Source organism: Podarcis tiliguerta (genome assembly GCF_965153285.1).
Source record: "Podarcis tiliguerta genome assembly, chromosome: 2".
In the NCBI taxonomy this organism is placed as follows: domain Eukaryota; kingdom Metazoa; phylum Chordata; class Lepidosauria; order Squamata; family Lacertidae; genus Podarcis; species Podarcis tiliguerta.
In genome coordinates, this window is record NC_139535.1 from 43,935,098 (window position 1) to 43,955,677 (window position 20,580).

General features: G+C 44.2%; 1 protein-coding gene across 31 annotated transcripts in view; it reads right to left on the reverse strand.

Annotated features, from left to right (window-relative positions):
- The window catches only part of CACNA1D (calcium voltage-gated channel subunit alpha1 D), a 184,070-nt gene extending 174,988 nt beyond the window's left edge, over positions 1 to 9,082 (reverse strand). For 15 of the 31 annotated variants that reach the window (XM_083420305.1, XM_083420290.1, XM_083420296.1 and 12 more), the window contains exons 1-3: positions 7,169 to 9,080; positions 2,283 to 2,601; positions 770 to 875 (exon numbers count right to left, since the gene is read on the reverse strand). In XM_083420305.1, coding sequence (XP_083276431.1) covers positions 770 to 875; positions 2,283 to 2,601; positions 7,169 to 7,205 — 462 coding nt within the window. In that variant the 5' untranslated portion in view covers positions 7,206 to 9,080. Of the gene's footprint in view, positions 1 to 769; positions 876 to 2,282; positions 2,602 to 7,168 lie in introns of all 31 variants that reach the window. The other 16 variants (XM_083420304.1, XM_083420312.1, XM_083420287.1 and 13 more) reach the window with 6 other exon arrangements.
- Between the last annotated feature and the right edge of the window lie 11,498 nt (positions 9,083 to 20,580).

The following is a 20,580-nucleotide window of genomic DNA, read 5'->3' on the forward strand; positions in this document are numbered from 1 at the left end:
ATAATATGATCCTGTGAAAAAGGCTGGAGAGATAACTTGCACAGCAGAGAAACTTCTTTGGGTTTGGGGAACCATTTTATCATGCAGTCATCTACTAGTCTGTAAACAGTGATTCCATGTGCAAAAGAGACTTTCCACTAGCAGAAGAGTACCTTTGGATACAAGTCCATTGTTTTAATATATAAACCTTGGTATCTGCTGCATTTACATGGGTCAAACCCCACAGATGCTCTCACTGAAATCAACAGCATTATGATACCCTTCCCTCCAGGGTCTAATCTTTTAATTAGGGAGCTAACTTTGTCCATTACTTCCCAGTAAATCCTTATCATAGAATAATTCATTTAAAGGTACACCTCTATTGATAATATAAACCATTCAATGCTACCATGATTTTTATTGTAAAATGTGAAAATAATTGAAACTACAGGAATAGAGATATAAAAGTTCATGTGAGGGCTGAGCACTAAGACGGCAGACGGTATAAAACATCAGCAACATATAAATCCAATTACTGTGTTCCTCAAAATGCAATTGTATCGCCCCAAGAATTATCATAAACCATCTTATTATATCAGAAACCAGAGCGTGCCTATTGGAACTGGCAACCAAAGCAGCAAAACACATTTTAGAATGTTGGTTCTCATCTCACCCACCCCAGCTAAATGTATAATTCATTCCATACTTTTATTAAGGTTTCATGTACATTAAAAAAAAATAATAAAGAACTTCAAGCAGAGGGAAATCCAAAAAACCCCCACATACTTACCAAGTTTTGATTTGTTGAATTAGAATCATCTTCTGGGAATGGGATGTAAACAGCTAAGGCCACACAATTGGCAAAAATAGCCAGTAATATAAATATGTCAAATGGTCTGAAGTATCTTGTTAAGGAACATCCAGTGTTGGGATATATTTACATACAACTCAGTCTAATTCCTTACTAATTTCTGCATTAAGGACAATAGGCTTGTTTCTGAGTAAAACTGACATGTTCGAGCTCTTCTTTTGACTGATGGAAGTGACAACCCTTCCTCCACAAGCATCCATTATATTGTCTCATCTAAATCTTTTTCAGCACATGACCTTTCGTCAATGCCCTCTTTTTAGTAAGAAACTGCAAAATTACATTATTTCGCACAATATATATACAGCTTAATCAATATTTTGATTCAAATATTTGAAATGCTTACAGATCAGTTCTCTCCTGATCATTAGATACCGATCATTAGCGCTAATGGAATCTGCATAGGCACAACAGCCACGGAATAAAACCACAGTGATATCTGCCTATATCTGGATCCAACCCAATTTTGGCACATCAATTTTACATGGGTACGTACAGATTATTAGCTAAGGAGAAAAATGGAAGAACACACTAGTGAAAAATCTGTAGCATTTATAGAATATAAAAATAACAGTTTTGACTAGCCACATACTTATGCATGGGTTGGTTCAACTAAAATTGTAAGCTGCAATCCCATTTACCTCTGAGCAACCCCAATTGAACTCAGTAGGACTTAGTTTTGGCTAGAAATGTATAGGATTGTGGGGTTAGTGTACTGACTGTATCAAAAGCTACCCATCTTGCCCAAAAGGCTCTTCTGTACATTCATTTTTGAAGCACAAATTTATCCTATCAAAACAAAGTTCTAAATAGTGATGACACAATGAAGTCTCATCTTGTGGCATCAGGTAATTTGCTTTAATAAGCATATATGAATCTCTGCATGTGTATCTAAAACAACTCAACAATAGCTTAATAAATGTGAAATAAATCCTGAAGTCCAAAACACTATGTATTAAAGGATATTTTTAGAACTGCATTTTAAGAACACAAGAACTTGTATCTAAGGCTTACATAAAAGTAACATTCACTCCTCTCTGCCACATTTCATAAGTCCAAATCAACATGGACAGGCTATAACTTAGCAGTTTTAATCCCCTACCCAGGCTGCTTTTTCACCCAGAGGAGAAAATCTAACAGGGAAGATTTCGCCACCATCACCTCAGATGAATGAAGGAGGCTTAGGGGGGCTGGTTTTTAGTTGGGAAAGGGTTAAGCAGCTTTTCTCTACTGACATTTTCTCCATTCCAATTTCCAACTTGCCCAGGCTGATTTGAGTTAAAATGAAAAAGGGGGGGGGGGGGAGTAGGAATACAGCGATAATACAGAATTCTGTGCAATATGTAGTCTAAGCCCAGGTCAATGTCTTTGACACACTTTTGAGTCTTCAGAGTAGAGATGGTAAGAACAAAAAAAACCTCATAAAAAAGGATACTTCCATTCTACTATACCAATGCAGGCTCTCCGGATTGGGTTATTGAGGGATAAACAGAAAAGGGCCCGGGCTGGCCGACTGTTGGATGTATTACCCTGTTTTTTGCTCTTGGCATATTGCTGGCGTTTTCTTTGGGACAGAGATCCTACAGGTTGGGCTGGGGTGGTGCTCATGCTTTGGGCAGCCTTGGCTTGTCTAGCAGCATCAATTGCAGCTTGCCAAGATAGCACAGTTTGCTTGGATGGTGCTGAGCTGTTCGACTGGAGAATTGGTCCGTCACCAGGAAGAGGAATTTTGGTGCTATTTGCATAGCTTGCTTCTGTAGGAAAAAATGGGAAAAGGGGAGAAGAAGATGCATTTATCTTGTTTTAAAATAATCCTGTTCTTTTTAAACTCTTTCACTATATTTTGAAGCATTTTAAATAACAATAATAATAATTTAAAGACTTGGGGAATCACATTTACAAACATTTGCAAGCATTTGTCTTGACACGTTCTAAAGTTAACAAACCCTGAATCCTCAAGGCATATTAAAGATATATCAAAGAAGCTGGATTCAAATCAATCAAACCAATTTTACAATTGATAAAAGAGTCCAGTTTCCAGTTAATAGAAGTTTCTTCATTTGATTGTTTGGTACAAACTGCCTCCGCTTGTTCTGAATGTAAGAGCAAACATTACGGATGCTCTTAAATCCATAATATGTGAAGTCATTTCAATCACTACAGAAACTGGAATGTATCCCTGCTGACATAAACAAACAAGCAAACCAATCCTTTCAACATAAATATGCATTGCTTCTTGGCTAACATAGTAATTCTCTCTTTGATAACTGAACACACTTTCCCCAAAAGACAGTTATCTTTAATGCTATACAGCAATTACTACTACTATGGATCCACCAATTTTGTCAAGCATTATTTGTGTTTGCTACTAACTCTGCTCCTTTTCTGAGGCTACTGACGTGTACAGAGGACTTAGGCAGAGTAGAGTTGCCTGTGGCTTTGTACTGCGTTTTGAAGAAACTCAAGATTGCCTCCAAATCACAGCATGAAAACAGAGGCCACCACTGCATCTCTCCAGGCTTGGGAGAGGGGTGAGTCTTGTCTCTTCATGTTGCATTTTGTCACACTGCATTTTGCAGACTCCTGTGGGTGGTGTGACAGAAGACAAGGTATGGGGGAAGACTGCAATCAACCTGGCAGTCAAATTTGTGAACCCTTGATAATAACTAGCAACATGCCTCCTGTGATGACGGATAAGAGAACTTCTATAGAGGGAAGGCATGTATATTGCAGAGCACCCTGGGGTAGATTTTGCTCTCACCACAATACTCTCCCAAGAAAAGCTATTTATTTCCTCCTGTTGAAATGAATGGCAGAAAGTTAAAGGCTACACTCAGAGATACCACAGGATGGGGGGGGGGGGGCTGATTCCCTAAACCAGGCCCCTAAGTCTAAGTTTTAAAATTAAAGCTATAAACCATCCTGATATCTGTTTCTTGGACATGTCAGAGGGTGACAGAATGGTTCCATGGTAGTCAGAATTGTGGGCACAGATTTTTGGATGTCATTCAGCAACAAGAACATCTGTATAATGAAAGCACCTTGTGTTGTTTTTCCCCCCAGAAGCCCTTTACACACACCACAGCACACCCAGGTATACTAAATTCATAGCATCTACATGACAAAGATGAAGCTGGTGGTCTATGGAAATGTACCTTTTTTGTAAGTATGTACCTTTTTTAGATTTTAAAAGCTAAAGACTTAATTCTTAACAGCCAGCCTTCTGCAAAACTCTTATTATGGTGTGCATTCTTAATCAAAAAGTAGAACTGGAACATCAGAATCTGCTCTGCTTGTGGATTCTAAATATTTAATTAACTCATTTCAGAGAGAACCTGTTGCAAAGCCAATGCCAATGTACGTTTTACTGTTAGCTTATACATCCAGCACTCACCCTCCTCCTTTCTCCTGCTGACTTGTATATTGAATTGATGCTTGACTGCCCCCGGTCTTATATCCTTTTCTACATCCTCCATCTATTAGCCCATATATAGGCTATATATAGCCCATAGCCACCCATATATAGCTTGTCACTGCTAAGCATGTGCTCTAATCCAGGAGTGGCCAATGTGTGATCCTCCAGATGTTGCTGGACTGCAGCTCCCATCACCCTTCAACAATGGCCATCTAGAGAGCCGCAGGTTGTCTGGGTCCTGTTGTAAAGCAAGCTAAGCAGATAATGAAAAATCCAAAATGAAAGCAGGTAGGGATAGCAGGGGGGCAGTGTGCCCTGATCCCCATAATGGCCATTGTCTACAGTGTCCTAAACTTCGGTGTTCTCCTAACCTGTATGGGAGGACAACTGGGACTGAAAGACCCAGCTTGGATGCTCAGAGACGAAGCGATAAACAAACACAATGTGTGAGACTGCAGAGCATGCTTATTGCATGCAATATGTGGAGGTTGGGATGAGAACATAAGAAGAGCCCTGGATGATCAGCGAAAAGGCCCATCTGACCAGTATTCTGTTCTAACTGTGGACAACTGGATGTTTATGAAGAAAGCCTGCAAGCCGGACCTAAGTGTCACAGCACTCTCCCCACTTGTGTTCCATAGCAAATGCTAATCAGAGGCATGCCACCACCAATATTATAGATAGTATACAGCCATCATGGCTAGTAGTCACTGATAGACTTATCCTCCGTGAATTTGTCTAATCCTCTCTTAAAGCCACCATTGTTACTATATCCTGCAGTACTGAAGTCCATAGTCGAAGTGTGGGCTGTGTAAAGAAATATGTTGCTTTGTCTGTCCTGAGTCTTCCAACATTCAGCTTCATTACATGACTCCAGATTACAGTATTATGAGAGAGTGAGAAAAATATGCCTTTTCTGAACCTTTCCCAACCCTACAAATATACTTTTCCAGATACAACAATCAGAACTGAACAGAGTCTTCCAGGTAAACTTGCACCATAGATTGGTATAGTGGCATTATAACATTGGCTGTTTTATTCTCAATCCCTTTCCTTGTGTTCCACCCCTAACATAGAATTTTCCCTTTCCACAACTGCTGCACCCTGGCTCAACACGTTTATCGACACCTGAACTTATCCTTTTCCTGCCTTTTTTTGTACATGCATTTTGTAGGTGCCTTAACTCTCAAATCAAAGGTTTTTTGATCCTAGAATACAGAATAACATTATCAATGAAACTGGAATCTCTCTAAAGTTTACAATTAAAGGATTGTTTGGAAGAAGCAGCCTAAATTACAAAGAAAGAAGATGCAACGGACCTTGATAAGGATCTTAGATTCTAGCTTACCAAGTGTGCATGCGGGAAGCAGCTTCTAACTGTGCTCTAAACTTGAGGATATATGTGAGGGGGGAAAGACGAGGGATGCAAAGGAAATTAGAAAGAGAAATTGTCAAGAAGCTTTGCACAGGCAGGGGGTGAACTAATATCTTTTGATCACTGCTCTTCAGACAGAACAAAGATGTAGCAATGATACCTTTACAAATGCTTTTTCTCCCTTTACTGAGGCAATATGGGGGGGGGATGTTGCCATGTCCTGTGCTCCTTTGCATAATCTAGTGACAAGAACCTAGTTCTTGTGCTGCTTCACCTCCAGTGCTGTGAGCACATACAGAGATGCAAAACAGAGGTTGATTGGGGGACAGCTTAAGATGGCTCCCTTGGGGTGGGTGAAGGTAACTCTTGGATGTTGCTAGCATGTTTCCCACAGTCCAAAGAATTAATGGATCTTGCATTAAATCTCAGAGAAGGGAGAGTGGGGACAGAGTCTGAGAATGATGAGTGGCTGGCCCATCAGATTGCACGGGTCAGATCAGCAGCTGGGTCCATTGCTAGGTTACCCAAGGAGAAGAAGAGTTCCTGCCTCAGGTGACCGTTTGATGCAACAGCAAACGTTGTCAGATTCACTCTACAATTATTTCTCCTAGAACCGTTTCGTAATTCCGCCCCCTCCTCCAAGTTGCACTGCTTTCTCCTTCTTCTCCCCCCCCCCCCGCACTTCCGTCTTTCTATTTTTATGAGATGTCAAAAACGAAGGCGGTCAACCTCTTGACCCCTCTCCTTGGCAAAGGGGCACCACTGAAAGTGAACTCCAAAAGAGGGAGGGGGGCTTATCTTGCCCCTGGCGCGCGCGAGGAAAAGCACACGCGCGCGTGCGATATCAAAGTCGCTGTCAATTTCAGGAGAGATGAATCATTTCCACGCAGCTCGCTCTCTGGGAGAAAGAGGAGCGGGAGGTTGACGGGGGGGGGGGGCAGCAGCAGCGCCTGCCCGAGCCTGTTTGCAAAGGCGATTAACACACACACGAGCCCCATGTGTCGTCTCTCCCTCGGCGCTCGGCGAAGAGGTGGAAGGGGGAGGGAGAGAGAGAGAGCGCTGCTCGCCCGCCTTCCGCAAGAGCCTTAACCACCACGGCACATGCCCGGGGCGCCCACAGCAAAAAAACAAAAACCCCAACCCTCCCGTCGAAAGGCGTCGCGTCCCGCTTCTCGCCCTTCCTTCCCTCCCCAGCCTCGCGGCGAAAGGCAGACGTGCGAAATCAATGCAACGCGCTCCCGCGGGAAGGGGAGGCGGCCGCGGGGAGCCCGCGCACCGGGGGCGGCAGCAGGAGGCTCGCTCGCCTTCGCCTCGGGAGCCTGCCATAACCCCGTGACCCCCCAGCCCTCCAGCCCTTCCTTTCGCCAGCCCCTTAATCCTCCCCGCGGTTCCCTCCTCTAATCCCAACATCCCCAAAATCCCTCGCTCTTTTAATCCCAAGGCATCCTCCTCCTGCTGCTGCCGCGGTTGTTGCTGCTTCGGGAGGCGGCTAGGGATGGAGGTGGGGGGCTGGAAGGTGAGGGGCTCTTACCATCAGGGAGCTGCGGCTGCTGCTTCTGGGGCATCATGGTCACTTTCTTGCGGGGCCCCCCGAGACGCGGGCGCCGCTCCTTTCGCCCTCCTTCTGCCCGTCGCCGCTCCAAGCCAGGCGTGAGGCGATGCCCCCCTCTTGGCCCTTGCCCCTGCGCTGCCTGCTATCCGGCGGTCCCCATGATGGCAGGGCGGGCGAGCGAGCGAGAGGGCAAGGGCTTGGAACGGGGTGGGTGGGAAGAGTCGCTGTGGCTACTACAACAACCACCGCCGCCGCCGCCGCCGGTTCTTCTTCTCCGCCGCCGCTGCTTGCAAATCCCTTCGAGTTTGGGCCAACATGACACTCACATCCGGGTGACACGGGCGCTCTCCATCCCTAGCAACCCGCCGCCGCCGCCGCCGCGGCTGCACCCTCTTCCCGCCCCGGCTGCCGCCTCTCTCGAGCCCGCAGCCGCTGCCTGGCTGCCTCCCGCGCAGCCGTCGCCACGCGGGTTAACTCTCTCGCGCCTGCCGCCGCCGCCGCCACCTGCTGCTCAGCGAGGAGGAGGAGGAGGAGCAGGCGCGCGCAGCGAAGGAGAGAGGCAGGCTGAACCGCGCAGTAAGCAGCCTAGAGGCGAGCTCCAGACCGGCGTCCACAAATAGCAAAGAGCGCGCCGCGGCCTTAACCCCTTCCTCCCTCCTCCTTCGCGCTCTTGAAGGTCTTGGAAGCGGGAGAGCGCAACTGCGTTGCGAGGGGGTTCAAGGCCGCCGGGAGACCAGGCCCGCCTCAGGCGTGCAAGCTGCGCTTCGTACTCCCAGAAGAGCTGCGTGCGTGCATGCGTGCGTCTGGGCGTCTGACCCACCTCTAGCTCCTCTAACTGGGCGTGAGCCTCGCGCTAAGGCGCCCGGGCGCGTATTTGCCACCAAGGGAACCTCCAGGGTCAGAGGCTTGCAGCGCCTGGGCTTTGCGCGCGGTTTTGCCCATATGCGAACTTCCGGTGGCATCTGGGCTGCGGATGCTGCTGCCCTGGTAAATAAGAGCAAGGGAATTATGGAGGGAGGCCTTGCGCGTGAGGGATGGGCACTTTTTACACAGAGGGGGAGAAAGCAGCAAAAACTACACTGAAGCTTCTCGTGTTGCACACGTGTTTGTGAAAGCTGGCAATGCGGGTGGAAGAGAAAGCATCTCTTCCTTGTCACCCAGGGGGAATTTAACACTTGCCTTAGGTCAGGACCAGCCACGTGTTGAAAACGCGACGGCCAGCAGGCTGTTCATATTGAAAGAGGTGAAGTTGTGGGCAGGATGCCTTTTCCTCCTTCCCACTGCAATCCATATCTGAGAGTTAGGAGGGAAGGGTTTCCAGGTCAGATCGTGTGCATGCGCTGAAAGACTCAAATGAGCCCACCATCACCATGCCTTTATTTTATTTTTTAAAAGTAAAGCACTGTGGAGGAGGCTTGATGTGGCTCCTCATGACTGAAGCAAATGTACTGTGCATATCTTCTTTTGTTAGTGCAAGAAGAGTCAATCAGCTTGACAGGGAACTTGGACACTCAGGGAGGGAGGAGAGTAGGTGGGTTTCTTCCTTACATAACTTGCAGTGCTCTTTCATCATTTCTTTTCCCATTTCTCCTCTTTCCTCTACTGCCCACTTTTGGCTGGAAAAGTTAGCCAGGGAGATTGGTGCTGGTGGCGGCAAAGATGCTCTGGTGAACGTTGAGTGTCCCTGTTTGCAAAATGGCTGCTCCTCCACTATGGGGCAAGAGAGTTTTTCTGGCATAGCTTAGAATGGCTTGAGCGGAATGACATATGAGAGTCAGAAGATGGAGGGTTAGTTGCTTTCTCTCTCACTTAACTGACAGAGACTCTTTAGGCACTATGTGCACCCTCTTTGCAAGGCACACGGAAACACTTAACTAGCGCTCCCTCTGCTTCTTGTCACACTAGCACCTAGGTGGCCAAGTGGCACCTAGGTGGCCATATTGCTTTCCTCCACCGTCTAACTACAACTTCAGCAGCCTAGTCTTGCCACTGAAAATGACAGGAGTAGTTTAGAAAGATTGTACTTGTGGATCTTTCATCCATCACCTTCCATGATGTATGCTTTCAGATCTATATCCATGCCACCATTTACACCCACTTATTGATCCCCTATTCATTCCAAACCTCTTTAATGAGCCAATACCGTACCAGCCACTAACCTGTTCTCTTTCCATGTATAATAGAGGCAGCCAGTTTTATCTAGATAAATATACAACAACAATAACCTGACTTAGGTCCTCACTGCTCACATACTGAGGGAGCAACTTCTGCCAATCCCTCCCCCTTAATCTGCAGCCTCACCTATCATTTTCCACACAGTTTCCAACAGTCCCCCAACCCTGAGAAGCAGGTTTTTTGCAAGAGGGGATACAGGGGGCTGCAGAAAGAAGCAAGAAAGCCCAAATCCATGAACTTCCATTCAAAGAAAAGAAGTTAGTGTAGAGTGGGTTTACTGGATCCCTGTCCAGGGGGATCCAGTAAACCCACTCTACAAGTTAGGATCCAAGCCAATGTTTCTAAGTGTTCTCACACTGATGACATTTTACTTTTGCAGCTCACATAGCATATAGTTTAGTAAATACATCAAGTAATTTAATGCAAATTATTTATCTTTGTTTTGCCACTCTGGAGTTGTATTTTTTTAAAAAAAAATTACATTCATACTTCAATATCATAATATGTAATGCAATATCATAATTAGAACTGCATATGAAACACTTTAATTAAATTATCCAATGAAATAGACGCTAATGAATACAGTCATTCATCCTGCAGAATAGGTGCTTTTCATCTGCTTTCTTTAGTAAACTAAGATATCCAATTATTCTGCCAAAATTGATTTGTTTTTAGTACATTAATGGAATACAGTGTTGACTGTCTTATTTGCTATTACATTACTTACATGCTCAATGTTAATACTTGCCTATGTTTAATAGCAAATGCTGTGAATAATGAGATTTTGGAGGGGGAAATAGCTTTTAATGGAATAAACGTAGTGTTCTTGTCTGCAATGTTATCCCTGTAACATCACATCATACCTTACTGAAATAATTCATTCACACTTTTATATTAGTGAAATGGCATGTGAAGAAGCTAGCCTGTTAATTGTTCACTGTCTCCCCACTAGTCTGAAAAGTAATGATTTAGGGATGTAAATCATAATTAGAGGAGCAATCCAAGCCGCTGGTGTGCAGCAACAGGACTTAAAGGAATAGGGCCACCAATGCTCACTCTGAATAGGGTAAAACGTGGGGAGGGAAATCTTGTATTTTTGTTGTGCCTGCTCCAGGGTGGCACAGAAGAGAGGCCCTGATTGGGCTAAATGCTGGTAGCTGCACCATCTTATAATTCAGCAGATCCATTTTGGGAGTATACAAGAAGTGTAGTCAGGAGCTCTGTGACAGCAAAGGTCCACCCCTGATGGAAGATCCAGCACAACCATGCAAAGCTGGACAGAGGGACATCTGCACCTCTACCAAACCCCCTCCAGTGTGGTAGATAAGTGTGAGATAACAAGCCTCATAATTAATGTGTGTAAGTCTAATCAATGCATGAAGGGGTTAATACTATAGAGTTAGCTGTCCTGCCAGGCTTAGCTCACCTTGGGCACTAGATAATCAATACTTTCTTCCCCTTCAGTCAACATGTGAAGAAGGCTGCTTGTTGCTCCAAGCTCAGAGCTTATGGCTCTCAAGCCACTCAAATTCCTATACCAATAATTTAGGAACTTTCACCACTTTGCAACTAAGCCAAGTTTTTCTGCCTGTGCAGTTTTTGGAAGCACATGAATCTCACCTTTGGAGAGTTTGTAAGTAAACACATTTTAAACTTAGCAAACGTGTGGTCTTCCCCTATGCCAGGGGAAGTGGGAAGCCTTGGAACTCACTTTAAAGGGCATATGTTAAAGGTCTGACAACCTGTATTTTTACTCTTTGCTGCATATTTTGTGATTTTAAATCTACTGGGGTTCTTTCACCAAATAGTACTTGCCCCAAACCTGGGTCTTGGCATCTAGGAAATTCTCCTATATATACATTGCTCTTGCATTGTTGGCATCTGTCTATCACGGGAGACAATGGAGTGCACCTTTAGGGGTGAGGTCAAAACTGTTGGAAGGCTAGACCGCCTTCTCTGGCTGTAGAGACCGATATGAGAGATACATGTTTTGTTACAGCTGGGGCAGATGAAGGCATCCGGTTGTGCTTCTACAGATGCACATGGTGTTTCTATATACAGAGAGCAATAATTCTACTTCTTTTTTCCACCAGCAATAAGACCATATGACAGACCCTGCTGAATCCGACCAAAGGTCCATCTAGTTCACCATCCTGTTTTCACAATGGCCAACCAGATGCCTATGGTAAGGTCACAAGCAGAATTGGGAGTTTTGATTGCGCTGTATGTTCAGCAGAACACTTAATGCAGGGATGTACAAGCAACCCACAGTTAGCCCAAGAAAACATCCTATAATTTGCCCCCAAAGCAGTTGAGATTTTGCAAGCGTTCCTTTTCAACACTCACAAAAGATTCTATGATACCTGCAAAGCTCACATTTCTGCTGCCTTCTCCCCACTTCTGAACAAATTACCGTTGGGGTGACAGGATAAGAAGGTGGCTGCAGTCCTTCTTAAGATCTCTGGCAGAGCATTCCACCCACCCACCCTGCCATCTATGACAGAGTCCCAGGGCAGCAGCAACTCCTTAGATAAATGAACTAGGGGAAATCAGGAATAGCAGCACAAGTGTGAAATGTAGACAGCAGAATCCTTTTTTAGTTAAGGCCACTGGAAAACAGAGATATTAATGATATACTGCTGTCAGCAGCAATATTTCTGCAAAATCCTTGACTTATGCATTCATATTTTCTTCTCTAACTTATGAAATGCACACCTACCTGAGACAGGTTCAAAATATGTCAAAAATTCTGCTTGATCATTGCTTGATGCCAGGTGTGCAGAATGTACAGCTTTCTATATTCCTAAGTTCTCTGTCCTCCCCCAAAATCGCCTGGTTAAAATTGTTTCCACTTTAGAAAACATCACTTTAGAAATCTGATAGCTGGTACCATGGCTTAACTGAAGGGCCAATAATAAAGGCATCTGCCTATGTATATATGGGTAGGATATACTCAAACTTAAGTGTCTTTGCACTGGCACTATGTCACTAGATGTCATCTTGCTCGACCAGAGCTCCAACCCCACAGCCTAAAAACTGCAGTGGAACACTACTAGGCTGTACAGTTCAAGGCCTTGCATGCCCCCTAAGTAGATGTGGAGAGAACTAAAAAATACCCCTGGCTGAGACCCTGGGCATCCATTAGAAGAGACCTTATGCTATCCAGAACATCTCTTTTGGTGTAATGTCACATCATATGCACATATATGTTCAGAGATGCACATTAGCTACAATAATTGGAAACCCAACTTGAATACCAATATGGTCTGCCTTGATTAGCACCTTGTATCTGTGAAAGTTAGTAAACAGATAATAGCTTTCCCATAATTTGTGGACAAGCATCTGCCAGTATTTCTCAGCCAGGCCATTTTCTCTGCTGGAACTTACCAGGAAGTTGTTACAGTAAGTCGTTGGGTGACTCAAGGCAGCCCTGAACAGATGCCGGTTTGACAACAGCTGCATTCACACCACCTGCACAGGTGCTAAAATCTACAACAAACTCTCCCTAGCTCAGGGGTTGGCAAGGTTTACCTCGCTTTACCTCATTCTCGCAGAGATCGCTCTGTGGGCCAGATTGCTTCTGTGCTTCCAGTGCTGCAGAAGCGAGTCCTCGCTCTGCGCTGCGCCACTTTAGTGCAGCGCGCAGGGACTTGCCAAGCAGGCAGCTCGGTTTGGGGGCAGCTCGTGGACCATTTAAATGACCCCGTGGGCCGCAGGTTGACAACCCCTGCCCTAGCTGGTCGCCCCTGGTTCTGGTGCAAGTCAAATAAATGTGCCCCCCTCCCTTGTTCTCTTACATTCTGGCAGATGGCTAGAGCAGCTTGGAAGGGCCCTCACACACACATGTGCAACGGTAGAGGCACACGGCTAGGAGTGTAGTGACTAGGAGCTAGGTGGAGTTACAGATCTAAAAAACAGGCCACATACTGGCCAGCTTCCGTTTTGACTTTAAATGTTCGTTTTGGGCTTCTTAGAAGTATGTAAAGGCACAAAGTGGGCAGGTGGAGTGCCGGCCCGCAATGGGGTCCACCTGAGAGGTGCTGGAACTGCACACTCTGGCTGAAAAAAAGTACTTTAAACGAAGTTTAAACAAAGCTGATTTAAGCTTCCCTTGCTAAAATAATCTGTTTATAGTCCTGTTCCCCAAAATATAAACACTGATCCTGTACAAGTTGCCCTGAACTTTGCAGTTGACTAAGGGAATGGAAGCAAAAGTATTGATCGAACAATTACAACCTCCAGAACACAATAACAGGGAATCTACTTATGTGGAAGGAAATTCAAGCCTTGGGGCTAAATATTAGATATTGCACAGTAATTCATAACAACAATGTAGGAAAGAGCTGTGTTGGATTTCATAAGCTAACAGAGAGTGCTCAATGACCTCTTCTCTATCACGAGAACATCTCTGATGTCCTGGAGTAGTGATAGATGAGATATTATAAAATGCTTGAAACTTATCCAGCGCAGTATCAAATTAACGTTTCTGAAATAACAAACAAATCATGGGCTATATGCCGACTTCCTACAAGTTGCCCTTGAACATAATGGAAACCTGTTGAGAACAACCACCTCTCAATATTCCAAGGCACTCAGCTGACAGATGAGCCAAATCATTACCATGAAATTATGGTTTGGAAGCAAGGGTGTAACATTATTTTCCAGAGACTAGGAAATTTACATCTCAATATAAGTTTCTAGTTTCCAGTAATTAAATAAGAATTATATATCCAAATGAATGGATGCTGGCAGGTACATCAACACAGTACAATAAGGTTTTTTATTATTCATGCAAAGTAAAACAGGCTCAAGTGGACCATATCTTGGGACCCTTCCAGTTTGCTATTGTATATTGGTTCTTTGAAAGTACCTTTCGGAACAGAGACCTAGCTATGAAGAGTGCTAGGCATTAATATCTTCAGTCATTTAATCTGCACACTGTAGTTCTTTGCCCTTAGGTCATTTATTCCCATCAATTAAATGCATGGTTCTCCAGCAATGATTCTTAGTCAACCTGGCAAGTATTGCTTGAAAAACCATTTCAACCTGAGAAAGGTTTGCATATTGGATAAGAGATCCAATGAAATTGCTGTTAAAATTGGCTAATAGCAAGAAAGATATGCTGGTGACAATTATTAGGGAGACACTGTTTGAGTTTACTGTCCCTTCGATAGATAGATAGATGATAGATAGATAGATGATAGATAGATAGATAGATAGATGATAGATAGATAGATAGATAGATGATAGATAGATAGATAGATAGATAGATAGATAGATAGATAGATAGATAGAGATAGATGATAGATAGATGATAGATAGATGATAGATAGATAGATAGATAGATAGATAGATAGATGATAGATAGATAGATAGATAGATAGATAGATATTGTTAGAGGACGAATGCAAATGTAGAATCATGGTGATTTATTTGAAAGGGTCTCTTCTATATTTCCCTCCTTAACTGAAAATGTACTTTGGCACTGGGGTCTACTTTCCAGGTAATGTATTGTAAAGCTCGCTTACAGCAATCCTGTGCATATTTACTCATAAGTAAGTCTCACTGTGTTCAATGGGGGTTACTCCTAAATGCACTGGGACTGCAGCCTTATGTAACAATTTGTCTTGGAATAACAACCCTTTGTTTATGGATAGGAAAAGTTGAGGTGCAAACAGGGTCAATGAACACTTTACATGCCACCTTTTCTAGGTAGCTTAAAGCATTTGGCTATGGAGCTGAGTTGAGAGCAGGAGGAAGATTTTCAGAAGAAGCCATAAGAAACTAGAATAAGAAGTGATTAAGTGGAATATAGTTGATGAAAGCTTATGCCGTAACAAATTTGTTAGGTAAAAGGTGGTGACACCCATGATGTGGAACAACCTCCCTTTATAAATCCAGCGCATTGTTCTCTCTTTGATGCTTTCAGCGAATGCTGAAAACCTTCCTGCCACACAAGCACCACCTGATTATTGATACTGATTGGTGCATTTGCTTGGTCGCTGTGGAAACTGAAAGCTATATTATAGTTTACTATTTTATTTTATTTATGTCTGTATTTATTTGTTTGTTAACTACTCATTGTATGCTGAAATATTTTGTACATCATTCTCAAGTACAGTGGTACATTGGGTTACAGACACTTCAGGTTACAGTCTCCTAACCCAGAAATAGTACCTCGGGTTAAGAACTTTGCTTCAGGATGAGAACAGAAATCGCACAGCGGCGGCATGGCAGCAGCGGGAGGCCCCATTAGCTAAAGTGTTGCTTCAGGTTAAGAACAGTTTCAGGTTAAGAATGGACCTCCGGAACGAATTAAGTTCTTAACCTGAGTTACCACTGTATATTAAACAAAACTAAAACTTGCTTTTCTGCAACAAACTAACATGGCTACTACCCCTCTGGAAATTAGGAAGGAGGGAGTTAATATTTCACCTAGACTCCATGTACTTCCCTCTCTAGCTAGATATGGACACCTAGAGTCCATATACTTCCCTCTCTAGCTTCCTTTCTTGAGTCTTGAGAGGGAAATCATGGGTGGCACTTCTATGTCAGAGAAACCAGCAGCTTTCTCAGCTGGAGCCATATAAATTCTACATTTGCCTTGACTGTTAAAGCACTGCTTTTTCACCATCATAATAGGGTGCTTAACATCATAGCATGTATAACAGCAGGAGAATGAAGTGGGTGTAGTGAGAGTGAGTGACAAGTGGAAGCGGGTGACGGGTGAAATGAGAAGAGCAGATAGGAAAGTCAAGAAGGCAACCAGGTAAGAAGGCTAGTAGTTAAGACACCAGTTCAAAGGGTGTGTCAGGTATGCTGGGAAAGTCTATTAGGTAGAAACAATTATTCGTTATTCCTTACTGAATGACAGCACAGCTTCTAGCTGTGTTCCTAAAATACTGCAGCTGGCTGACATGGCATGCAGTAGTGGCTGGCGGGGGTGCAGGGTTGGGCAGCAGCGCACACCTTGCCTCCCACCACCAGTGTCACTGCAGCTTCCTGGGAGGAAAAGGCAGTGGTTAGGTCAGTGCAATATATATGGACTGGCAGAGTCAAAGCAGAATGCTGGTGCATTTGCAGGGTGCTGCCTCCCTGCCGCCCCACCCCTCTGTCTCCCAGCAAACCTCAGTGCTGAGCCACTAGACACTTAGCTGCTCTGGATTAAGAGAAGGGCTGAACTAGAGGAGTGGGCAGAGCACGTGCTTTCATGGGAAAGGTTCCAGGTTTAGTCCCCGGCATCTGCAGGCAGGGCTGGGAAAGGCTGTGTCTGAAACCCTGGGGAGCCACTGTCAGGCTGTGTAAATAATACTGATCTAGATGAACCAGTGGTCCAACTCAGTGTAGGGCAGCTTCTTGCATTCCTTACACAGACCCCTGAACAGCATGCAACCACTTTTTCTGGTTATTTTAGCTCACTGAATGAACATCTGTTCAGTTGTTTCTGCACCGAGCTCACCTTGTTACCTCTTAAGATTTCATTCCAGTTTTCCCAATGGTCCAACATTTCTCTCTGGTTTTCTGATTGTTGAAGACAAGCACTCATTTTAAAAATACAATGTGTTGTTTGGGTGAAGCTGAGGCAGAGAAAGTACAGGACTTAAGAGTTCTGTTCACCTAAAAACTCAGCAAAATAGCCCCTGTACGTTTCTCAGCGTACCTGGCTATTTCAGAGAACAGGCTATTGCAACTGACTCTATACATGTGTAGTTGGGCTTGTTTAACAAGTTCAAAGAAATCAAAGAGCAAAAAGTGAAGTGTATTTCAATGTATTTGTAAGGAGTTTGATATCTCTTTTATATATGCCTTAAGAATTCATACAAGGAGGAGGAGAAGGAAATGCTGCACTACCCTAAAACAATCAGGAAGGTTTGGAGACCTACAACACTCCAGCCCTCCAGGTAAAGGTACCCCTGACCATTAGGTCCAGTTGCGGACGACTCTGGGTTGTGGCGCTCATCTCGCTCTACAGGCCGAGGAGCTGGCGTTTGTCTGCAGACAGCTTCCGGGTCATGTGGCCAGCATGACTAAGCAGCTTCTGGCGAACCAGAGCAGCGCACAGAAAAGCCACCGAAGTGGTACCTATTTATCTACTTGCACTTGACCTGCTTTCGAACTGCTAGGTGGGCAGGAGCTGGATCGTTGGGATTCTGGCAAGCCCTAGGCTCAGTGGTTCAGACCACAGCGCCACCTGCGTCCCCTCTCTGATGATACCTCCCTGGTGATTAAGGTTGGTATTTTCTGCTAACAATCCAAAGTGCCAAAGGAAAAGTTCAGAGTGAAATGTAAAAAGCACAGGCAACAGCAGCTGTTGGTGTAAATTGTAAAACTTCTGATTTGCACATTAGGGCAATGCCATTATTAGGCAAAGCAAAATGTCACAAAATAGTGTGTGGGCAGGGGGAAGGGAGGGTGTTGAGGAAGGGGGAAGGGTTTGACTGGCAAAAGTAACACCTGGGAGAAAAGAATAAGAGCTGGAACACTTTTCCAGGAAGCCTTTGGATCACCCTTCTAGTCCCTGTAGCTTATTGAAACTAAACCAAAGTGCATGTCATTGAAATAATCATGCATTTCCCTGCTTAGCCATGCCTACATATCCCACCTTTGCAAAGCTCTTTGGGATAGGGATCAGTCACACCCGTTCTTTTTAAAAGCATCACATACCTAAATGGCTAAATGGGGACCCTCCAGGACATCCTTTTTAATGAGCATTCATGACGATTCATGCTCATGCTGGTATCGGGGTGGTTATACGCAATCCCATTTTCAATACTGTTTTCATCTGCAAAAGTTCCAGGGCAGACATACTGCTTCATTTCCACTCAGTGCATGTCCTGTAACTTCTTGCTGAAACCCTGTAACTTCGTATACCACAAAATGTTTAATGGGGGTTGAGTTGCCCCATGTTTATTGGGCTATAGTGCAAAGAGGGCCCAGTCAGCAGTAGTGTGCTGACAGTGGGGAAGCATCAGAAAACAACTAATAAAGTGTGGAATGATGTATGGATGATCCATTATCGCCCTATTATTGCATCAGTGGAATGCTGAAGAATCCGCCAACCAAAAAGTCTGGAGCAGCTCATAACCAAAGTCCACTAAGTTGAAAAGACCACATGTTCTTCTCCTACCTAAGCCATGCCTACATCCCCCACTTTATCTATTGTATCCCTATATCTAATTTAAATTGAAAAGCCTTTTGACCAGTTACAGCTGCTCTTTGTAGAGCACCATGGACATAGATGGTGATGGTAGATGTATAGATATATAGTGATATAAAAGCTATGGATGTCTCTGTAAGGAAGGCTCCAGTATTTGACAACAACCTCAAAACGGACATTAATAAGAAGAACAGTGGAAGCTCCAGGTCTCTATCTCTCCTACCTCATCATCTCCACCCTTGAAGAAGTCCTTTCTCCCTTCTGCACTCCTTTAAAATACATTTATCTATCTGCCTTTGAACCACTAATTGAAGCTAGTTTTGCTACAGCACATTCAGGCTTCAGCTTTAAGTGCAATGCACATTTCTGTACTGGAAAGCCACTCCCTGGATGCTTCTTAAGCAACATTCCACTCCAATCTTATAAAATGTCATCAGTGACGCTTGTAAATTGGGTTCTGAAAGCAAGATAACTGGTGGAGGATATAAACTCATTGGCATACTAGGCTGTATTTGGCTGGCTTCAATAGCAGTACAGAGAAGGAAGAAGTAGGCTGGAAGATTGTCCACTCATGTATTGCCAGCCATGGCCACCTGCTAGTGCCAGCAGCAATGCTCTGCTATGCTTATCCCCCCCAATAGTGCCGTCCATGGCTGATTCTGATTAGGGCTGTCTTGTGTAGATATTGGCTATGCTTGCTTTCAGTTCAGCATCAATGTAAATGAACAGCAGACCATTCTCCTCCCTGTCTCAGAAGAGTGGCAGTCTTTCAGGGCCTGAAGAAGTGTCTGAGACAACAGATTATGTATTTTTGTGATGCATAGCAGCCGAGGTTTTTTTTAATATATAAAATCAGTCCCAATGGCTGTGCAGCTGGTTTGTCAACATGTGCGTCAAAGGGGTGGCAAAAGACAGGGGTGTTTTGTTTCTCCCCTTCTCTCATTTTATCTTTTGGGGATTCTAGCCTAAAACTACTGGTGTTGCTGGAGGTGCACTCTCGTTTCCGAGATCTCTCCCTCCTTGCATCGTTGCTCAGACTATTGTTTTCTTTCCTAAGCATCAAAATCTCCCTCTCTTTGTTTGTGCCAGTAGCACCAGTGGTGCCCAAGTTCCACTATTGAAAGGAGCCAGCAGTGATGTGATGGCTTAAAGGCAAAGGCTGACTCAGAAGCACTGAAGCTAATCATTTATGCTTCCTCCACACAGAAAAGCAGCTCGCTATTATGGAGCGCGGTGCACGCCTGTGTAGTACTTCTTGCAGCAGAGCCATAACAGATAAAGGAGAATAAATATGAAACCATGAGGCCAGGGGACAAGACAAAGGGGACATTGCATGAGAAAGGAAGATGCAAGTTAAAGGAGTGAAAGAAATTGGGAGCTATGTAAATCCAAAAGGAGAGGGGAGAGCTCCAAGGATGAGCTAAGGATGGCCTACTACAGGATTTCGAGGTTCTAAGAGGCCGTGCAAATTTGCTCACATATAATGTTTATACAAAATCTCTGCTGCAGAGGTTGAATTCACGGCTTGAACTTCGGACCCCATTTACGCAATTCTGTCTGGCTGTTTGTGCACCAATCAAAGCGTAAGCAATAAGAACAAAAACATTATTTAATAAGAACACCACATCCAGAGATCTCAAAATAGTGTGAGGTAAAACTGAACGGGGAGCACTATAGCATATTATTCCCTCCTTACGGCCCTTGAATCGGTCTGTTGTAGACATATGCTGTAAAGTGGATCTGAATGGGCAGATTTAACCTTGAAAGGCATGTTTGTGGATGAAGAGGGAATTGTAGTCCATTTCAGGGAACAGAAGTGTGTTAGAATGCACTTGGCAAGATAATGTTTGCAACACACATTGATTTATGGAACACCACTTCTTGATGCTTGGGCATGTCCGCTTAAAGGCAAGAGGGAACAAAAGGCATGTGACTTGGACCACATCACGTCTGGCCAATCCTGGGGACAAGCGGGCATTTAAAAACTGAGTGCTCTTGAAACCTGTTCTAATTGTCAGCATAGCAAATGTTTTTTTCCTTTAGAAATGCACTTCTACAA